Consider the following 22,594-nt stretch of genomic DNA (forward strand, 5'->3'; position numbering starts at 1 on the left):
TAAGTATCTACATTATATACCCTAACCAAGCAACAAATCCAATCATATTAAACTTTTGTACATTTGCTGCTGCTGCTGCTTACCAGACCGGGGACACCGGTAACAAAGGTGGTAGCGGGCGGTGCGGTGGTGGTGGTAGCGGCGGCGGTGATGAAGCGAGAGTATAAGAATTCATGGTTAGATGAGGTGAGCTGTAAGGCCGAGGTGAGGCTTCAGCTTTAGGCATATGATAGGCATAAGCAGCAGCAGAGAGTGTACAAAAAGTGTATCTAAGGAATTCGAAATTGATTTTTTTTTTGTTATGTTCTGTTTTGATATTCTGTCTCTCTTGTCTCACCCGCACCCAGTTTACTTGCTTGCTCTGTATATATTCTCGTGTATTGTCGTCGATTTGATTATTTGACGTTTCGCGTTGTTTTTTTTTTCTTACACATATTATCTTTTGTTTCATGTGATTTCATCGTTTTTGACCTCGAAAATTATATACTTTCGTATTCTTTTTCTTTTTGTTCAAAATCGATTATCGTTTCTATAACAATATTGCCAAATTTATACTTTTTTGATCGTTGTCATTTTCGTTTTCGTCATTTGTGCCGTTATTGTTATTTTGAGTGAATTTAATAATGATTTTTTTTTGTTTAAATGTTTAGATTCATGTAAACTGAAAAAATGACAGATAAAAGAAAAAAAGAGATAAACAAGGATAATCCTTCATAAGATAGTGTATTTTCGTTTACCTGATTGAAAGAAAATAAGAAAAAAAAAATAAGAAAAAACAGGAACCAAGAAGAAGTGAGTGAAAGAAATTTGAAAAAAAAAAAAAATATCAATAAAAGACAAATATAATAAGAAAGAAAGAAGTGGACAAAATAAAAACTTAAAATTTGTAAAAAAAAAAAGGTAGAAGTGTTGAAAAGTAGTTGAACTTTATGTTCGCGTATCATCGTCATCTTAAACTGCTACCTATACCTTTCAACACATCTCGATCTCCAAAGAAAAACGTACTTCTTGCGTTCAATTCTGTGTGTCATCTGCCGTTTTCGTATTTTTTGTTGTACTTGGTTTTGTGTTGTTGGTTGTAGATCTCCTTTCACACAGTGATTCGTGTATAAAACCATCGGTTTTCAACATCATCATCATCATCAACAGCAGCAGTATTTATAATTTTTGTATATTATCTACCTACCATCTTTACTTTCGTCCATCTATACACATCTATATTTTGTTTAATTCGTTAATGGAAAATGTAGCAGCAGCTGGATAATAATGAGCGCATGCTATTTATATGTGAGTATAATCAATGTACCTTCCTATAAACTACCCATACTACATACATACATATGTATATCATTATGAAAGTTATATATTTTTTTTTAAAGAATGAAAAAGAAAAATTATATATTTTTAAGAAATTTTATTACTCAAACATGTCATAATGTGGAAATAAAATGTATGCAGATTAAATTTGTGTGTGGGTTGACTTACCTACCCCTATCCCCTTTAAACCTAAGCTATATCGGTAAGCACCAGAAAAGATATAGTATCTAAAGAATATTACATCTATCCTAGACCTAAACCATATTTAAAGGAATGTACATGTTGTTCTTGCGTTTTTTTTTCTCCTCCTTGGTGGATTATTTTTCCTGATTTTTTTTTTGTTTGTCGTTTCTGTTCGTTTTTCTTGAGTAGGTTTTTCAATGTTCCCCTACTCCTGAAGAGCTGCGTTTCGCTTCTTGCCCCAACTTCCCCTTTTCACCGCCCTGTCACTGCCTATTGTTGGTATTTCGTTACTGATGTTGTTGTTGTAGTTTTTGGTTTCGCTGTCGAATGGCCCATTTGGTAGTCCTATAGATATGTAGATAGGTATGAAGGTATAGTTGGATGGCTCGATATAGCTGGATTGCTGGCTGGCTGCTGCTGCTGGTTAAGAAACAAAAAAAAGATACATATACATATCTTATTATATTATATTAGAGTATAGTATGTTTAGTTGGCGCAAGTATTGGTTTTGTTGGAATTGGAATTGGTGCGGTCTTGTTTTTGTTCATATTCCTCATCATTTCCGCTTATTATTCTCTCGTTGTTCTCTCTTTTGAAACATCATCGCAACTATACAACAACACTTTGTACAACTTAAAACTTTTGTTGTTGTCGATTTTTTTAAATTCTTATACTTCTTTTCCTTCTTCTTCATCTACTTATTCTTCGTCATCTTGTTTCCTTGCTTCTTTTTGTCTATGTATAGATATATATGTATCTACCTATCTATAGTTATAATATTATCACGGTGGTGCTTGCAGTTTTGTGTACATTTTTTGTCACTTTATTAACTACCACGACAACGTTCGTGCAAACGGAACGGATCCGGTCGGTCATTGTTGAGAGAGTGAATAATTGAATAAAATAAATTAAATTCAAACCAAAACAATTCACCACACTACACACAGGTGAATTGTGTCTACCTACCAATTTCATACTTACCACACTGCTGGAATATTGATAAATCAAAAAGAAAAAAACAAATTTCGTGTAAAATTCGCTGGTGTCATTAGTGTCAGTGGAATTGCACAGAGATAAACGAATCAGCAGTGAAAACATTCAGACGAATAGTACCTAGATCTGCCATACCTAGACCTGTGTACCTACCCCCGGGGAAGAAGAGGAATAGTAGAGTGCTCTTGTAGTAGAGCAAAACTAAAAAAGTAGTGCGCACGAATTCATACTCGCTCACCCGATGTTGTCGGTTTTATGATTTTAATAAAATTATAAAATTAATTAAATTGTAACCTAACCTTTGTGCGAATATTTTACGGAATATGACTCAAGCGTTTTGGTGATTGTTCTAAATTTTGAATTGCTGTTTTACAGCCATAGTTATTAATTATTTGTTTTCTTCCTTAATTTTGCCTTCATTCATTGAATATAGAAAAATTATTGTGATTTACAATAAAACAAAAAAAAGTGTGTTCGTTCGTGTGTCTGTGGAATCTTTAAGCATATTTTGCTTTCTAATTTTTTCTCTTTCCATTTTATTGTTTGTCTGTTTCAAACTAATTTTCTTGATGATTTATAATTTACCATTCGAAATTCAGAGTGCAGTGAATTCTAATGCAACTGTCATAAATTTTATCAGCTGTCACATATACCTACCTACTTTTTCAAATGATTTGAATTATTATTGTGCAATTGTGAATAGAAATTATTAAAATGGTGGCTTAGTTTACACATTGTGATTTAAACCAAAAAAAAAATAAATGTGCAGTTGCATTGCGAGAAGTTGAATGAAGAAGAAAAATCAGTGCTACCGAAAGAAAAAATAAAGGAAAAAGTAGTGTGTACATAGTTTTGATACCTACCAATCCCCAAATGAATGTGTATACTACTTGCACAGCTTCTTATATACATAATATGATAAATATGTAGGTACCTCTTACCACCTACCAACCTACAGAGAAAAAAAAAAGAATAGTGTTATGTGCACATGATAAATTTTAAAAAGAAAAAGAATGAAAATAAAATAATTTATAAATATTTCGTGTAAAATAAAACAAACAAAATAACAAAAAAAAAAAAGTTTTATTAATTATAAAACACAATAGTTTGTGTTTTGTTGCATTTGGAATTTATTTGCTGTCATGCACAATTGGCACCATCAACAATCTCAAACTCAACAATTTGATATTGTTCCTCATCATCATCAACATTTACTACATCATCAACATAATAGCAACAGTAACAACACCAATAACAACAATAATGGGATTTATTACTTATTTTATAAAGATTTTTATGTGAGTTTTATTATAGATTTAATAAACTAAAATTATTAACATAATGAAAATAGATTAGAAATATATTTTATATCCCATACCTAGTCTTAAATAAAGAAAATGCCTTAAACAAACAAAAACACCATAAGTTTAAATCATTTTTAATTGAGAACGAACAAATGAACAAATATTTTTCTTGATTAGGTGATGACAGCATTTAGTTATATATAATAAAATATTATAAGGTTGCGATTGTCAAGTATGAAATTTTGTCTGTACATTATGTACCTAAGTTTTTGTCTTTGTATATAAGTAGTGTTGTATGTATGTATGGCTATATGTACTCACCCTAGATATTATTTTGTTTGAATAAAAATTTATAACAGTTTGTTTAATTTCAAGGTCAAAAATTTACTTTTTTTTTCGTCATTCGTTGTTTTTGTTGTTGCCTAGAGCTACGGTTGTTAACTTATCGTTGTTTGTCTTAATTGTAACACACTATACAACTTTCAAAATTGAATCAAGAGTTTCTCATATAGATATAGAAACTACCTTACCTCCCTACTTCTGTTGTTTTGTTTTCTATTGATCGTTTTATTTCTGTTTGTCAAACCAACAATATTTTTTCATCTGTTTTGTTTTTTGAACAATTCAAATTTGAAAAAAAAAGAACTTAAAAAACTTTATTTTATTTACTTAGAAGGTGTAAAAACAGACAATATTGTTATAATATCAAAGTTCAACAACTACATTATGTAAACCCAGAACATATTTACATATACATACACATTCTGGTTATATATCCACCTACTTGAAATGACAGCTGGCGCCTGTCGACTATAATAGAATATGATAAAGTTGGAAATAGGAATGTGAGAGGTTTCAGCTGATTTTAAGTACATTTTGTGGATATGGATCGTGTCAGAGGTTTTTGTATGGAAGTACTATAAATAAAGATCTCGTATGTTGATAAAAATTAAGTATAACTTAAAAGGGTAGTTTTTTGTAGAAGGAAGTTATCTATGTCCTTTCGAGTTAAAAACAAAGATTAATTAGTCAAAATAAGTAAAACTGATAAAGGGTGCGTTTTTGATGAGCCAGTGAACTTTTGACTTTTGAGAGACCTTAAATTGAAAGCAAAGGCTTCAAACAAATGCATTATCTTCCAAGATTGAAATGTTTTTAATTTGGGATTGCAAAATTTTAAGTCTGAATCCAAAAGTGAATCCAATGCATTCATTCTATGTATCTGTAGAGACTGCACTCACCAAAGATTGCGTTAGCTAAAGATTGCATTCGCCAAAGATTGCATTCATGTACAGATCTAGTGAATAGAAACTTCAGTTTGGAAAAGTTGTAGAAGAATGGTTGTAAGTAAGAATTTGAACCACTATAGGAACGAAAATAGACATATTTGCTTAAATTATTCCGTACCATAAGTTAATTCCTTTGGTTTTTAGCGTATTCCCATACAAAAAACATACATTTTCAAATTTATTTTATTGCAAAGTATGTTTTTGAAGTCAATGCGAAGTTTAATACTTATGGTTTACTATTGCATCTCAAAATACCGAACAGCGAAAAAATACCATGGTGTTGGGTTCAATCCCTGCCTGTGCCATCTTAATTTAAAAAAAAAAAATTTTCCCGGGTACTGCCTGTTGCGAGGAATTGACAAATCCTTCAAGAGTAAATCTTGTCATGAAAAAGTGCTTTCTCAAAATAGCCGTTCGGATTTGGCCTAAATTTGTAGGTCCCTTCTATTCCTGACAACAGTACTTGCACACAGGAATGCCTGAGAGTTGTAAGTCACTAGGCCCTGGTTCACAACGGACTGTTGCGCCACCCAATTTATTTATTTATTTTCGAAATTCAGAAAAACTCCAAGTCCAACATAAATAATAACTTTTGACTGTGGAGCATTTTATGTGGCCCCAAAGAAAAAAGTGTTAAGTTGTTGGGATAACCTCTTTGAAAAATAACACGGTTAAAAAAGAAAACTTTTTTTCGCACAAGTGTGAACTGTTTTTTAACCATTTTGTTTTATGTTAGTGAAATAATGTAGTTTTTATTTGCCAAATATTAAAAGATGACACCTCAAAAGTGACAGCTGGCTAAATAGCGTTCTTCTTAATTGCATCTATTAAATTTTTTTATGAGATCGCTTAAGGGGTTACATCTCTTAAGATTCTTTGAGTTCATTATATTCTTGAAAAAAACAGCCTTACTAATAAGAATGGTAGCTTCTTTAATTTTAACTTTGAAGTAGTTTTTTAACGCATATGATATAATTTTGTTTCTGATTTCAAAAGTTTAATAACTTAATTTTCATTTCCCTTTTTATGACGGGTGTTTTTTTAGTGGTATATTTTGATCTCAATTTGAAAAGAAAATTTTGCAATTAAGCTCAATTTTCGTTAAAAGGATACAGTTGCTCCTGCAACTTACCTACTTAAGCCTCTTGGATAGTATTCAACGTAGAGCATTTAGATTGATTGGTCATATTACTATAATAAGATCATTTACGTCGCTCGAACATCGTCGAAATGTTTCTTGTCTTCCCTCTTTTACCGTTATTTTAATGGTTTACGCTCTAGAGAAATAGCCAGCTGCATTCCTCCCCTTAAACAGTTCAACCGTAATACTCGCGCGTCTGGGAACACTCATCAATATACCCTCGAGTCCAACGTCGGTCGTACTGTGAAGTACAGAGATTCGTTCTTTAGCCGTACTATGCGAATGTGGAATTACTTGCCACACTCTGTCTTTCCCAGCTATTGCAATATTCAGGAATTCAAAACCAATGTGCACCGACACCTCCTTTCAACCCCTCTCTCTCTGTTTCCTAGTGCTCACACTGTGTCTACATAATAAGGATAGTATATCCCTTTGAGTGTGCGTTTATTATAAAACAAAAAGCAAATAAAGGAAACTGGCTTTTTTTGAGTGATGATCACAAAAACTAACTATTTGGTATTCTTTATGAGCTATTGGAATAATTGGTCCGTATTTCTTTTAAAACGAGCTATGATTACTAACTTATTTACGGCAATACCAGTAGTCGAGCTATGATTACTGACTTATTTACAACAAGACCTGTGGTTTCAAGAAGATGGCTCAACATGTCGCACAGGTGATGCCACAATTAATTTATTGAAGTCGCTAGTCTACGCCTTTAAGCCCGAAACGATTGGATACTTAGGCCATCGAAAATTAGACCCTCAGATTAGATTACGGCCCAGCCAGTTGTTGCAGTCATGTGTCAGAAATCATATTTAAATTATTTGATTTTCTTTCGAATTAAAGAGATGTTATGTAAATTAAACAAAAACATATTTGTCTTATAAAATTTTAAAGTTTAATACCTGTAAAAAACACCCTTTAGATTTTGGAACCAGTCTTTTATGATTTTTGTTTTTTTTTTTTTCTTTCTATGTACATATGTATTTATGTATATTCAACCCTTCATTTTCTTTTCTATTTCTTGCCCAGGAACCTACCAATCCACCAATCAATCACGTTTTCTTCTTTTTTGAACACAAACAAAAATTAGTCTAAAAAGTTTCAAATTACATTTTTTTTTTTCATTTCTCAAATCATAACGAAGAAAATAATCCAATTCACTTCCAATCATAATAATAATTGTCCTAATCTCCTCTTTGTGTGGCCCACAGTTCCTTTATTTTTTTTAAGGAATAGTTTGGAATTTCTTAACATCAGCAACAAAACAAAAAGGTACTTAAACAGGGATGTCTTCCGTTTCCGTGGCAGTTTCATTTATAAAACTAAACTGACTTTTCTTGTGTTTTTTTTTTTGTTAACTTGAAGTTTGATTAAAGATGGCGATGTTTGAATGTGGCGAAAAATCTGAATTACACTAAAAAGCAGCCATGATGAAAATCCAAAATAAAAAATAGGCAAACAAGCTAAATCTCTGCATGGCTATAGTATAGAAGTTGGAAACTAAAATTAAAAAAGAAAAGAAAACTCTATACTCAGTGTAAGTATGTACAACGTTGTACATACATTTGTACATTATGTATGAGTATAAAATAAATATATGTATGTAGGTACCTACTTGGTTTATAAAGTAAATCGATAAAAAGAGCTTAACGGTCGGCCGCGACGGACAACAACGCCGCTCGTCGCCTTTTATACGATGATGACGGCCGGCGCGGCGGGCAGCGACAACTATGTCGATGATAGTGGGTATATTTTTGTGTCGCTTATATTGTTGGAGTTGTGGAATTGTTGTTGTTTTTCTTTGTTACCGATAGTGTATCGTCCAAATGGGCAACTCTACACCACTATATTCCATTTTAGAGGGATCAAGGGGTACATATGGATGGAGCGTGTGTGTTTAATGGGAGACAAGCAATTGCAAAAACGGAGAAGAATTGACGAAAAGCAGCCATACCTATAGTTGGTGTACTCCGCGTTAAACTAGAGCGTGTGCATAGAGATGGAAACTGTTAGTTAGACCCTGGCAAAATTTTATACATATTTATGAATAGAGCCACAGTTTGTTGGTGAGATGGGGACCATGAAAGGGGCGACAACACATTGGCGCAGTGCGGTGAAAATATTATTTCAACAGTGGGTATATACATACATACATACAACTTCAATATTTGGTTGCATTAACAGTGACACCATTCGACTTTCTATTGAGTTTTGATATCAAAATTTGGTTTTAATTTATATTCAATTATTTTACGATTTATGAATTATCAACTTCAAAATTTAAAAAAGTACCTAATCATGAACTGACAACTCTACTGTCTTATTGGACGAGTGATACCAAGTATAGAAAACTTTATTTGAACAAGCGTTGGTTTTAAGTAACATTCATTTGACAGCTGACAGACATTTTGTATCTGTTGATTGCGTCGATAAAGAGGTTTACCCCTTAAATTTAATCACATATTGTATGTACCTGTGAAACATGTGAAAACATTTTTAACTCTGAGTTAAAATTACGAAACTTATCATTCATACAATTTTCTTTGAAACAAAGTCTTCTTGTTCTTAATTGAAAGGCATTTAAAGGTTAAATTCAAACCCTCCATCAAAATACATATCTACAGTGACGTATTTGAGAAATCTTAACCTAAATATTATGTATTCGTCTTCTGCAGAAATAATACTTTGTTTGTATTTGTGATGACGTATTTCTACATTTCCCTCTATCAATATATCGCTTATAATCTGTTGTTTTATAAAAATAGACACCAAAAGGGCGAATAAAATTCATAATACGCATCAAATAATTAAATCGAAAAACGAAACGAAACACAACGAAACTTCGAGAACATTTTGATCGAATTGTGTACATGAACAAAAATTCGCAAAATTTCATACCTATACACACGCATTTACCGACCTACCTACATATAATTCTTTTTATTATTTGAGATATGTAAACAATCAAAATAAGTACGTGTAGATTTTTAAAATAATATCGTCATTATTCTTGTTGCAATAATTGAAAATTACAACCTTTTATTTCCTAAGAAAAACAAAAATAAATAAATAGAGAGAAAAAGATTTGGATATGTATGTACAGTACATACATACTTACAAGGTTAAACTACGATGTAAATCAATGTTAAACAGGGTGTTAAAATAGTTATGATGGTGATAAAAATAAAATAAAATTTTATATTCTACTATAAAATGTTAGAACTAGATTTGGACTAAAACTGGAGATTTTATTTATATATACAAATAAGTAATTCTTAATTATTCTTGGATGAGAGTCTTCTCTGTATTTCGTTACGAAGAGAACTAAAAACTGAGTATTTAGTACTCTTTACTTTTAACCCGGAAAGGAATCTAGTACTTTTATTTACAAATTTGATTGTCTGTACCAAAAAAATTCTGCATATTTATTTGTGTACAATATCTTAAAAAGTCGCTCAATCTAAAAAATGGGATAGCAGTCAAAACCTTGCAGTACATCGATCTCAATTACATCTGTACTCAAAAAGTTAACGCTCTTAAGTTGACTTAAAGGCCCTTTCGCCCTCAAACCATTTTCCTTTTTTATACTTGTTTCCAAATCCTTAGAAAAAAGAAAGCTATGACCTTTTGTTAAGTATCTTAAGTTTAATTCGTAGGTTTTTGCAAAAGGTAACACAACTTAAGTAGACAATGATTCGTCTTATGTATCAATTTGGTTTATTTACTAGATAAGAGGCAGAAATAATTTTAGTTCGATATTAATCAGAAAAGTAAAATCGCTTATGTCAACTTAAGATAGTTTACCATACATTTTGTTCTGCAACTAAATTTTTTATATTGAATAAAGAAGTTTTATCATATTTGGTGAATAACAAAAGAATACAAATTAAATCACAATAACATTTAAACTGACCTGAGATCATCTTTGAATACTTAGTAAATGAAATCTATAAAAGTTGTTTTAGTAAAGGCACTTGAGTAAAAAAAATCAATACATTTATTGAACATTATATTATATTAAATAACTGTATATATATTCATATCCTGCTTTATTTTTCGATAGATAGACTTAAGTGCTTTTACCTTTTAAACACAGAATATTAAGGCACTGATAAATATCCTTTTTAAAGTACATTGTAATTGATTTTTCAGAAAAAAACGGATCATAATGATAAATTTGTGTTGAAAATTCGATTTCATTTTAAAGTTTGGACCCTCTTATAAAATGTGAAAATCATTTGATTTTTTCAACTTCTCATAGGAAGTTATTATAATGGGTGCGATTTGTCAAATTTTGACATTTCTTGACGTTTCAAGGTCCCTAGAGTCGAAATAAAAGATTTTTAGAAAGATGTCTGTGCGTGCGTGTTTACCTACGTTCGCGACGTTTTTTTCGTCGTCCATAGCTCAAGAACCAGAAGAGATATCGATTTCAAATAAAATTTGTTATAAAGACAATAAGGCAGAAAGATGCAGAAAGGACTCTCAAGAAAATTGCGTGGGTGGTTTTTTTACCATAGCAGTTTGAAAAAAGGTGAAAATTTTGGTTAACCCTTAATATCTTACGAACTAAAAACGCTAGAGACTTGAATTAAATTTTATATAAAATATTGTAACGTGATATCAAAGAAGTATATTTTTTTGAAAAAAATCCATTTAACGGTTTTTTTAATAAATCAAAAAAAAACTTTTAAAAAAAAAATTGTCATTTCCAATATTTTACGACTTAAATATGATTTCATCTCCAAAACAATTTCGTGCAACGAAGAATAATGTTTTTGATATCTGATAAAATTTGAAAAAAATCGAATTGACAGTTTTTTTTATAAAAAATAAAAATCTAAAAAAACATTACTCATAGTTGGTAAAAATTGAATATCGATTCAAATATCTTTTTAAAAACTTTAAATTTAGGCTTCAAACTTATTTTATCTTATAAGAAATATTGTTGTCAACATTCTGAAAAATGTTGAAAAAAATGGAATTGACAGTTTTTACAAAACATTAAAAACCGAAAAAAAAATTAACAAAAGTTGGTAAAAAATGATTTTCGACTCAAAATCTTTTCAAAAATTTGAGATAATAGCTTCTAACTAATTTTATCTTATAATAAATATTGTTTTCAACATTAGGACAAATTTTGAGAAAAATCAAATTGACAGATTTTTAAAAAAAAAAAAAAACTTAAAAAAAATTTAATAAAAATTGTTAAAAAATGATTTTCGACTCATATATCTTTTCTTTTATTGGCTTTAATTTACTTTTATCTTTCAAAAAATATTGTTGTTAACATTCAGACATTTTTTAAAAAAAATCGAATCTACAGTTTGTTTACAAAAAATAAAAACCTAAACAAAAAATTTATAAAAGTTGGTAAAAATTGATTTTCGACTCAAATATCTTTTCAAAAATTTGAAATATTGGCTTCAAACTAATTTTATCGTATAAGAAATATTGTTTTCAACATTCGATATAATTTTGAAAAATCGAACTGACAGTTTTTTTTACAAAAAATAAAACTCTAAAAAAAACAATACTAAAACTTGGTAAAAATATAAAAATATTGGCTTCAAACTTATTTTATTTCACAGAAAGTATTGTTTTCGATATTCAGTTATTTTTATGTAAAAATCCAACAGCCCATGTTTTCATAAAAAATAAAATCTACAATAAATAGTACGCAAATTTGGTAAAAATTGATAAGAGTACATATAGACAAATAAGCAAGACAAATTGACAGACGGGATGGAAAGTTATCAGTGTGGGTCGCATCCCAACCTCTTTTTTAAATATTATATTTAACCACTTTTTCGCAAAATTTAGGGCTATATCTCACTCACAACATGAGTAATTCTAGATTTTAATGCGTCTAGAGGTGGCATTAACACGGTTCTTTGCTAAACTTCATATCTAACGTTATCTTCAAAACATGAAATTTCGACCCCAGAAATCTTTACATGGAATAAAGCCATATTAAGTAGTTTTAGGCGGCTTTTTGTCCTGTCCTGGGACCACATATTGTCCAAGTCAAAAAGCTTGATTCATCTGTAAAAAAAAACAGGTGTAAGAACATTTCGGATCATCAGCAAAATATGCGTTTGCAGACGCAAAATTTCGACTCAGATTGCATTATTCATAGGCCTTTCGATATCAGTAGTAAACTCTTCTTCAAATGTCTTCACAATTTAAACGATCTCTTGTTTAGTCGCTCGGCCATATTAATCAAGTAGCTGACACTTCGACAGTTTTTTTTTACGGGAACTACCTCTTGCGAGAAATTGACAAATTCTTCAAGAATTCTTCAAGAGTAAGTCTTCTCATGAAAAGTGTTTTCTCAAATTTGCCGTTCAGATTTGGCTTAAAACTGTAGGTCCCCTCAACACAACTGACAACAGTACCCGCACACAGGAATGGTTGAGAGTTGTAAGTCACTAGGCCCTAGTTCTCAACGGACTGATGCCCCACCCAATTAATTTATTTATAAACTGACACTTCAAATGACAGCTGACTTTCACGGGTGTCAAACTCCAGTGCTACCAATTCTCAAAAAATACAAAATGACAACCTTAAGAGTAAGGGTGATAAATCGTATTGTTTGGGTTTTCAAAAGAATGATAAAAACAATTTCTAGAGCGAGGACGATTAGCAAACAAAAAATATGTATTTTTTAATTGATCGACTTGCACTTGACTGAAAAGCGAGAAAACCATATCAACCAACTAAGGTGATTAGCAAAAAAAATATAGGCAATAATATCCTGACCCAGGGGGTCACATTTTAATCTCTAGTAAAATGTGAAATGCATCAAAGGTATTACGTTGATATTTACTTCTTCTTTCGATACGCGCAAATTCTAAATTATTTTTAAACAAGTTTCTATAAATATAGTTCATATGTTCATATGTAATCTTTATTTTATCGAAATAGGTACAAATCACAAATGCGTAATAGGTGAAGTACTTAATTCTGACATATAGGTAGATATATGCGACTTAATTTCTCTACCTACCTAAGAAAATGGTACAAATGTTTCGTGTCACCCATTCAGCTAAGGAAGCCATCATTATAATATTGAACACATACACAACCATCTATTAATACTTATATACCATAAAAACAAATATACCACAAAATATATCCATATGTACATTATATGCCCATTATATACCTATACAAAAAAAAAATTACAAAAGGCTAAGGATCTGAAATTTATTACCGAATCCACTCGAATAGAATAGAAATGTTAAGAACAAAAATACTCATGACGCACATTTTCAACCCACGGATATTATAGAGGGTTAGAGTTTAACAATCGACAAACAAAAAAAAGAACAAGATTAACCTAACACGCATTTAAAACAAGTTACAGGTTAGGTTTCAACTTTAATGTATGGTCGTTCGTATGTCTATGTATGCCAACCTACCCTATATTTTTGTATCTTCCTTTAAGACCTTTCAAAGTACGCTATGGAGATATTTCTAACAATCATATAATTATTTGGAAAAGTTTTTCTTTATACCGTTTCTCTGTACAGAAATTCTTGATTTCGTGCTCAAAAGTTCAAAGTTCAAATTAGACCTAAGGACGCGTCGGAAGTGAAGCTCGCTAAACGGTTCTATACTCGTGTATGCAAAACAAGAACAAAAAACTGGTTTCAAACTTCAGCTGCCTAAACCTTGAACTTATAACTAAGATACCTACAAAATATTCCTTTTTTTATTTTTAAATAAGGTGTATGCAATTTTGTGCCAAATATGAAGCGTTTTTTCATTATTTGTCCGTTTTTCGAGAGACTCACTGTCTTTCCTTCGTTTTCAAATGCCCATTATTGTGAATTGAATTCGGACCTCTGATTTTGAGGGGATATTTTATTGCACATTTGGAGACAATTTACTAGAGAAGCTAAGGAACTCTTTTTCTTTTTTCTCACAAAGTCTAGTTTCTTTTCCAATTTCGTTATAGCCGCCATTTTTTTGTTAGTCATGCATACATGATGTCCTTCTAGAAAATTGATTTTCTTATTCTCCTCCATTCTCCTTTTTCTTGCTTTGTTTGATTTGTTTGTTTGCTTTGTTTTTGCAAAATTATCCCCCTTGTTTTAACTTTTCAACTTTGCCAGGACAATTTAATTTAATCACATTTATAACGGTTGTTAATCTGGGCAATCGCAATTGTATGGTTTTATTTTATATGATGACGTAAATGTCAATATCACGCCCATCCAAAGTGCAATCATAACAGCAGGCATATAAATATATAAATTAACTTATACTATACATATTTAAACTTGTCGTTGTTTTGCTATAAAAATAAATTCGAACATCAAATTGTTTTTTTTTTTTTTTATTCGTGTGCCCTCTGCCTCTTGTTAGCACATTCGTTTCAATTTTTATGTATACCTAGCTGTTGTCTTTCTATCTTGTTTCTTTTCTTTTAGTTATTGAATATTTTGTTTTGTTGAGATGTCGTTTTTTGTTTTGTTGTTGTTAATTTTAAATTGATTAAACCATTTACCTACCTACAATATGGATATAGCAATATTTTCGTCAATGACACGGACAACTTAAACTTACAATACAGTTCGCTAGATTAGACACAGAAATTAAAAGCATATATTTCACACATTGTATTTTTAGAAAATCTTACGAAAAGCTGAACAGAATATAGTGAAAAATATACACATTTTAACTCAAAAGCAAATAAATAATAAAAGAATCTTTATAATGGTGGACTTTTATTCAAAGTAGAGTGTGGACCGATTTGTTGAATTCTTTTTCATTTTGATTACAAAATTCTAAGAATGTTTATCCCCGGTGAGTAAATTTCGATCCACTGACATTTCTCATTCGCTTAAAACGTAATAGTGAACTACATTGTTGATTTCTTAGACTACCTTATCATTTCTGAACTTGCCTATCGACGCTGTCAGTTTCTAACATTCCCAAAGCATCTATGACATTCCAGATGCTCTGTAAATACACGTTTCTGTATTCTTTTATTTTTTAGGGACTTCAACTTCTCTCTTGCAGTCATTAACATACATTTTAAAAAATCGAAAGTTAGGTATCCTAATAAAATGAATATATATGGTTAGATGGATACAACAAAAAGATTTAAATGTAAATTTTTACAACATTCTGTAAACTCTTCTTAATTTCTCTTAGAAACTTTTAACTTCCTTTTTTACAATGTTCATTGTTCATTTTTGTTTTCTTTTCATTTAACCTGAAATTCTCTTTAAATTTGTCTCGAATTTGACGAAAATGACAGATTATAGAAATCGTAGTGTGAAAGAGTTGCGATTCCAGATAAATTGAACAAAATGTCGGTGTGGCAGGGCATATTTTCGACATTAGTTCAAGTTTCTTTCGTCAGATTTGCTTATTGAACAGAATTTGGAAAATAGTATTAACTGTCACTTTAGCTCATTCGACGTGTTCTGTAATAGTGCTGTTTGTGTTTTCCTAGATTGGATTTTGTCGAAGGAGCTTGACCTATTTTTTGTAGTTAAGTGCGGGCCAAGGGTCCATCGAGGGGAGCGAGTTATTTTTTTAAACTAGTAGTTTACAACGATGAATGTTTAATCATTTCTTACACTCCCCAGTGTAATTGAGTATTATTTTGGTAAGTGTCAAAAAGGAGCACTAAAACAGATTTCCTTTAAAAAAATGCATAGTGAATCATTTATTTGAGTGAAAATCAGGAAGTTCTTCCAATAATCAGGAAGGGTAATTGGGAACCAGGGAAGATTGAGAATTAAAACCAACTTTTAAAATTTTAATTTCTAGGGACTTTTTTAATGCCCTTTGAACTAAAAATTAAATTATCTTGGATTGTCTTTCGCACTCGTGCAGTCGAAAGAGTACTGAAAGACCTTGACATACACAAATCCGCTGGCCCGGATAGTATTCCACCTATTGTTTTCTGAAGAGGTGTTCTTCAACGCTGGCAAAACCACTGCGTAAGTTTTTCCATCTGTCCTATTCTACGGGTCTCTTCCCGAGTGGATGGAAAACTGCATTTGTCCAGCCTGTCCCTAAAAAAGGCGAATCCTCCTCTCCCTCAAACTATCGATCAATTGTACTTACGTCCCTTCTTTCTAAAGTCATGGAAACGCTGATTAATTTTCAGCTTAAGAAATATCTTGAAGAACGGAAGCTTCTTAATGACCGACAGTATGGCTTTGGTAGCAATAGGTCCACTGGTGATCTCATGGTTCACCTCACCGAACAGTGGAACAAATCTTTACATCGTTTAGGAGAAAGTAAGATTATTGCACTTGATATTTCAAATGCTTTTGATAGAGTTTGGTACCAAGCTCTCTTATCGAAAATGCGTGCTTTTGGTATTGATGAATCTCTTCTTCGTTGGATTAGAAAATACCTTTCTAACCGTTCAATACAAGTTGTATTGGATGGTTTCAAGCCTGAAATTCATAAAATAAATTCTGGTGCACCCCAGGGCTCCGGTTTGTCTCCGACTCTCTTCCTTATATTCATAAACGATCTTTTGTCTATCACTTCTAATCTATTAAACTGTTTTGCCGACGACAGTACCCTCAGCTTTTCATATTCGTTTCTAGGTTCACATCCTTGTCCTTCGGATGTGGAATTTAAACGGCCGCGTATGATAAGCTCATTAAATTCTGATCTTGACAGCATTGTCCAATGGGGAATCTAAAACCGTGTAGAATTTAATGCTTCGAAAACTCAAAGCTGTCTCCTTTCGTTAAAGCCTAACCCACCCCCGATGCCGCTATCCATGAGCTGCACTTGCATCCAGGAAACTAATCAACTTTCAGTACTCGGTATGAATATCACAGATCACCTCTTATGGATATTCGATATCGCCAAAAATGCTGCCAGGTGCTTAGGATTTCTCCGAAAATGAATGAAATTTTTCACCCCTTCTGATCTGTCTATAATTTACAAAGCTTTTACCCGTCCAAAACTTAAATATTATTCGCATATCTGGGCAGGTGCCCCCAAAACAAGTTTAAATCTCTTGGATAGAATTCAAAAAAGAACTATAATCGAAACATTTACATCGCTAGAACACCGTCGCAATGTTTCATGCCTTTCGTTATTTGATAGATATTTTTACAAACAATGTTCTGTTGAATTAGCCAGTTGCATTCCACCCCTTAAATACTTAAATACTCGCACTTCTAGGAATGCTCATCAGTTTACCCTTGAGCTCAATTTCGGGCGTACTGTCAAGTACAGAGATTCTTTCTTAAATCGCACATCGAGAATGTTGAATGCTTTGGCCAACTCTGTTTTTCCCTCCCATTTTGATGTTCAGAACTTTAAGACCAATGTGAACCGGTATCTCCTTTTAAATCCTCCCCTATTTTCCTCACGCTCGCACTGTGTTTAAATAAAGGGTGATTTTTTTGAGGTTAGGATTTTCATGCATTAGTATTTGACAGATCACGCGGGATTTCAGACATGGTGTCAAAGAGAAAGATGCTCAGTATGCTTTGACATTTCATCATGAATAGACTTACTAACGAGCAACGCTTGCAAATCATTGAATTTTATTACCAAAATCAGTGTTCGGTTCGAAATGTGTTTATCGACAAATTTTGTTCAGCGATGAGGCTCATTTCTGGTTGAATGGCTACGTAAATAAGCAAAATTGCCGCATTTGGAGTGAAGAGCAAATAGAAGCCGTTCAAGAACTGCCCAAGCATCCCGAAAAATGCACTGTTTGGCGTGGTTTGTACGCTGGTGGAATCATTGGACCGTATTTTTTCAAAGATGCTGTTGGACACAACGTTACGGTGAATGGCGATCGCTATCGTTTAATGCTAACAAACTTTTTGTTGCCAAAAATGGAAGAACTGAACTTGGTTGACATGTGGTTTCAACAAGATGGCGATACATGCCACACAGCTCGCGATTTTATGGCCATTTTGAGGGAAAACTTCGGAGAACAATTCATCTCAAGGAATGAACCGGTAAGTTGGCCACCAAGATCATGCGATTTGACGCCTTTAGACTATTTTTTGTGGGGCTACGTCAAGTCTAAAGTCTACACAAATAAGCCAGCAACTATTCCAGCTTTGGAAGACAACATTTCCGAAGAAATTCGGGCTATTCCGGCCGAAATGCTCGAAAAAGTTACCCAAAATTGGACTTTCCGAATGGACCACCTAAGACGCAGCCGCGGTCAACATTTAAATGAAATTATCTTTAAAAAGTAAATGTCATGGACCAATCTAACGTTTTAAATAAAGAATCGATGAGATTTTGCAAATTTTATGCGTTTTTTTTTTTAAAGTTCTCAAGCTCTTAAAAAATCACCGTTTATAAACATATAAAGGGTACTAATAACCCCTTGAGTGCTTGGAAATATAAAAAAAAAAAAAAAATTGTTTATTGAGGTCTATGAGGTCCATACCGGGTTATAGAGTCACTTCAGTTAAATAAGTAAGTTAAACGTCCCTGAAATATTCTTGGATCTCAGACGTAAAGTTTTTCATAGTTGTTTTCGAAACCTGTTTGTAGAACTTTTTCTTAAATCAAAAAAAAATTCTTTAACTGTACCAATCAAGTAAACTGAACTGTGCGTAAGTTAGGTATAGGTGAGATGCCTTGATTTTCGATTTAGCTTTTGTGCTACATATGTATACGTTATGTTCGTTACTTTTTTATTCTGTTAAATTCATCATTTGTTTCAAATTAAAATGACACAATTAAATAAAATTCTATTTTCTACGACTTATGTATGTATGTACGTATGATATCTGTGACTTATTACTTTGCTTGATAAGTGTATAAGTTTTTGTGAAGTTAGGTAAATAGAAACCTAAAAGTCCGAGTTAAAGAGGGTGTTGTATTGTAGATATGTGTTTGGTTCATTTCTCGCACCCTCCTTTAATCATTCCGTATCTCCCCTCTTATCTACTTGGTTTTACATACATACATAAGACATACATATTTACTTACCTATCCATCGATGTATGTATCTAAAAAAAAAGACCAAGAAGAAGAAGAAATCCTTCTATATGTACCTACCTCTACCTCTATACCAACATTTGAATATAAATTATTTGTTTTTTTTTTTGGTGTGTGAAAATATATTCGTTGTTGTATTTGTTGTCGTTGCGACTTCGTCGTCGTCTGAATCTGTGAATCCGAAAAATAAAAGATATAAATGTGCCTAACCTAAACACATTCGAGAGAAAGATGTAAATGGACAACAAGGTCTAATTAAAATGAACAAATACCTCTGTTGCTGCGGCTGTCGGGGCCGCTGCCACTGCTGCTGCCGCCACTGCCGTAACACTCATTCGGTCGAGTTGAAGTGGAATAAAGCAGCAGCAGCAACATTATAATCATGTCCGTCGTATCTATATATGGAAGTTGTTGTCGTTTTTGATCATCGTCAGAGTAAATAATGTATCTACATTTCTATGTATCTTGAATTTGTATATAATGACGTAAGCACATGCCACGTAGTTAGGTACTATAGCTTAAAAGTGTAGAAATGAATTTTTGTTGTTGTTGTTGTTGTTGTAGCTCAGCTCATTCGTTATTCCTTTATTAAAAGTATCTCAACTGCCGGAACATGGCGGAATATCATTTTGCGTATAAGTAGATACATACCTACATGTATCTATAATTTTTTTTTTCTTCATCAACATCGTCGTCGTCGTCGATTTTCCTTCTATATTATGTATCTATCTCATGTACATATATATTTTTTGCAATATCAAGAAGGCAAATAGATTTACATAAACCTAAATATGTAGATACAATTGAAATGTAAAAATGTTCACTGCGAAAAATAATAATACTTATATGAAAAAAAAAGACATCATTTCCTTTGTTTATTGCGGCTGTTAATATTAATCTCATGATTTGAAATCTGTTTTTGTTTTATTTTTCTCCTTACATTACCTGAGATATAAATATAATATTTACATTACAAATGAAAGCTACCATATAGGCCTTTGTCTAATACATCTATCTACATACTTTTCTACATATATGAATATTAAGATTACACTTTTAAGGTGAAGCTCTCATTTAAATCATTACACAAATAACAAACATTTATGGCATTATTTTAATCTTTATAATTCCATTTCAGTGGTATATATGGGATATCAATTGTATACCAATGATAGGTACTTTCAAAACATCTGCTTATACCTCAGTATTTTATAGTTTTGTACTGTAAATTTGTGAATGTATACCTATGTAAAATATCCCTTTTCATCTTTTGTACCTGTGCGAAAATTCCATTTAGGTAATAAATTTTGTGTGATGGAAAATCCCCAAGACTTAAATTCTATTCAAACTACAAATTTCTTTTGTCTTTTTGGTTTTCTTAAACAAATTTGGTGTAAGGGCGGAACCCTGTGGCTATACGAACAAATTTATGTTTATTTCAAATGGGATACATTTTCAAGTAAGTGTGAGGGAGAAAAAGAAAATTTAAAACCACAATCACTCATAAAAATACAGTTCATTGACTTTGAATATCTTAATTTTAATGAATCAGACACAATTTGACATATAATAGATTTGAAAATTTATGGTTTTGTCAAGGTCTAAAATTAAAATATTTAATGTTGTCTTCGTTCTACATTCTTCCGCCTTTTCAGATTTTCTTTAAACAAATCTAAATGTATACGGAAATGTGACAAATGTTCCCCGAATTTTTCGGTTTTCTTCAAGAGTTTGGAATTTGCTTTCTCAACAGTTTCCACTTGACATAAAAAACCCACAAAGTTGCGTGAGAGTGTAAATCCTGGGAATTGAAACCTGGTCAAAACATTTTCGCTAAGTTAAATCTTATAACACGAATTTATGAAACCTTAATAAAGTTTGTTTGTTTTTGTCAAATAGATTTAAAGAATGATTCGAGCATCGTAACCTTGGAAGAACTGGAAAAACAAAATGAAGACAAAGTAGAACCTAAATCTGTCAAAACATTAAATATAATTGAGTCTTATGGAAGTGTCTATATCCCTATAGCTCTGTTAAATAGAACAAGAAAAGAAATAAAATGATATATTGGCAACCCTAAAAAAAAAACAATATAATGACATGAGAAATGTCGCATTAAAGAGTTTTTTAAATACATACAAAGTTCTTTTTATAATGTTGAGATATGAATTCTCCGCAGTATTCACGTCGGATTTTGTAACCGTTGCGAAAGTTTCATGACATACTCCAAGACCATGATATTTTTTGACTAATATCCATACTTCAAAGCACTACAGATACTGACAGAGGCTTATTTTTTAGAATGACCTGTGTTAAGCAATTTAACAGATTAAATTGATCGAATTTTAATAACACTCCACACTTCATCAATTGTGGATCGATTTTCCGCCCTTATTATCAAAGTTTAGCTTTACACCTAATGCAATGTACGAATATTTCAGTGCCTAAATATGTCTCATTGTCTGTCATTCTAGAGGTGGAACTTATCCAAACTCTCATGAACCCGCAACCCTCTGTTTCTGCCCAGCATTAGTCTGTTGTCCGTCCCTAATATGGAAAATCTGCAAATCCGGCTCGAAGGACCAAAATATTCTGCACAAAAAAAGTTTAATTTTGGTATAAAAAATATAAAAGGAAACTCATAACTTCAATTTTATTAAATTTGTCTTTATTTGAAAAAACACCCTTTTCCAAATCACAATTTAAACAGAAGTGTTCATGGTTCTTGTATTAACCTCCATGTGACCTTCTTTTATCGAATTTTTATAACAGTCAACCAGGTATTCGTTCAGAAGTTGGTGATTTTTAATTCCATATTGTATCGTAAAACTGTTTAACAATAATAAAAAGTTGTTATTTTATTAGAAAATAACTACATTTTCATTTAACATGAATTCTCAGTTGTCAAATTGAGGTAATAACGCTTAACTGTCAAAATTGTAATAAATTTAAAAAATGTACTTACTTTGATATTGAATGTTGTAAATATGATTTGATTTTTATTGAAACATGCTTAAAATAAGTCCTGTGTTTCCACCCGCCATTTGTATCAAAAATTTAAAAGTCAGCAATGCGAAAAAGTAAAACTTTCATAAAACCTTTTAAATAAAAAAAGGCTCAAAAACACGCCAATGGGTAAACGTCAAAAAAGTAAAAGATTCTATTAATAAGTTCGGTTTTTTTGTTATTTCATGTAAAGTACAGTGAGAAATTGCCACAGTAGCCAAATTTTTGTATTTAAAAATTGGTACAACTGAAAGAAGATCTGTCAGAATAATAATTAAAAAAAAAAACACAAATAGAAGAAAGTTTTGTGAAGATCAAATGTTTAAATTAACTTAGCAAACAAAAAACTAACTAAAACTAATAAAATGGACAATTTTAAAGAAGAAATGGTA

The 22,594-nt window shown here is 31.6% G+C and overlaps 1 protein-coding gene across 13 annotated transcripts in view; it reads left to right on the forward strand.

The window, feature by feature from the left end:
* The window catches only part of LOC129944690 (serine/threonine-protein kinase tousled-like 1-B), a 251,720-nt gene that overhangs the window by 171,454 nt on the left and 57,672 nt on the right, over nucleotides 1-22,594 (forward strand). For 5 of the 13 annotated variants that reach the window (XM_056054307.1, XM_056054303.1, XM_056054305.1 and 2 more), the window contains exon 2: nucleotides 651-1,287. The exons of 5 other annotated variants lie outside the window; for them this stretch is intronic. Coding sequence is in view for 6 of the 8 variants with exons in the window: in XM_056054303.1 (XP_055910278.1) it covers nucleotides 1,267-1,287 (21 nt within the window). In the remaining 2 variants the exon portion in view is untranslated. Of the gene's footprint in view, nucleotides 1-650; nucleotides 1,288-2,270; nucleotides 3,792-22,594 lie in introns of those variants that run through there. 3 more of the 13 variants (XM_056054297.1, XM_056054315.1, XM_056054309.1) reach the window with 3 other exon arrangements.

Source organism: Eupeodes corollae, chromosome 2, assembly GCF_945859685.1.
Source record: "Eupeodes corollae chromosome 2, idEupCoro1.1, whole genome shotgun sequence".
Classification (NCBI taxonomy): Eukaryota; Metazoa; Arthropoda; class Insecta; order Diptera; family Syrphidae; genus Eupeodes; species Eupeodes corollae.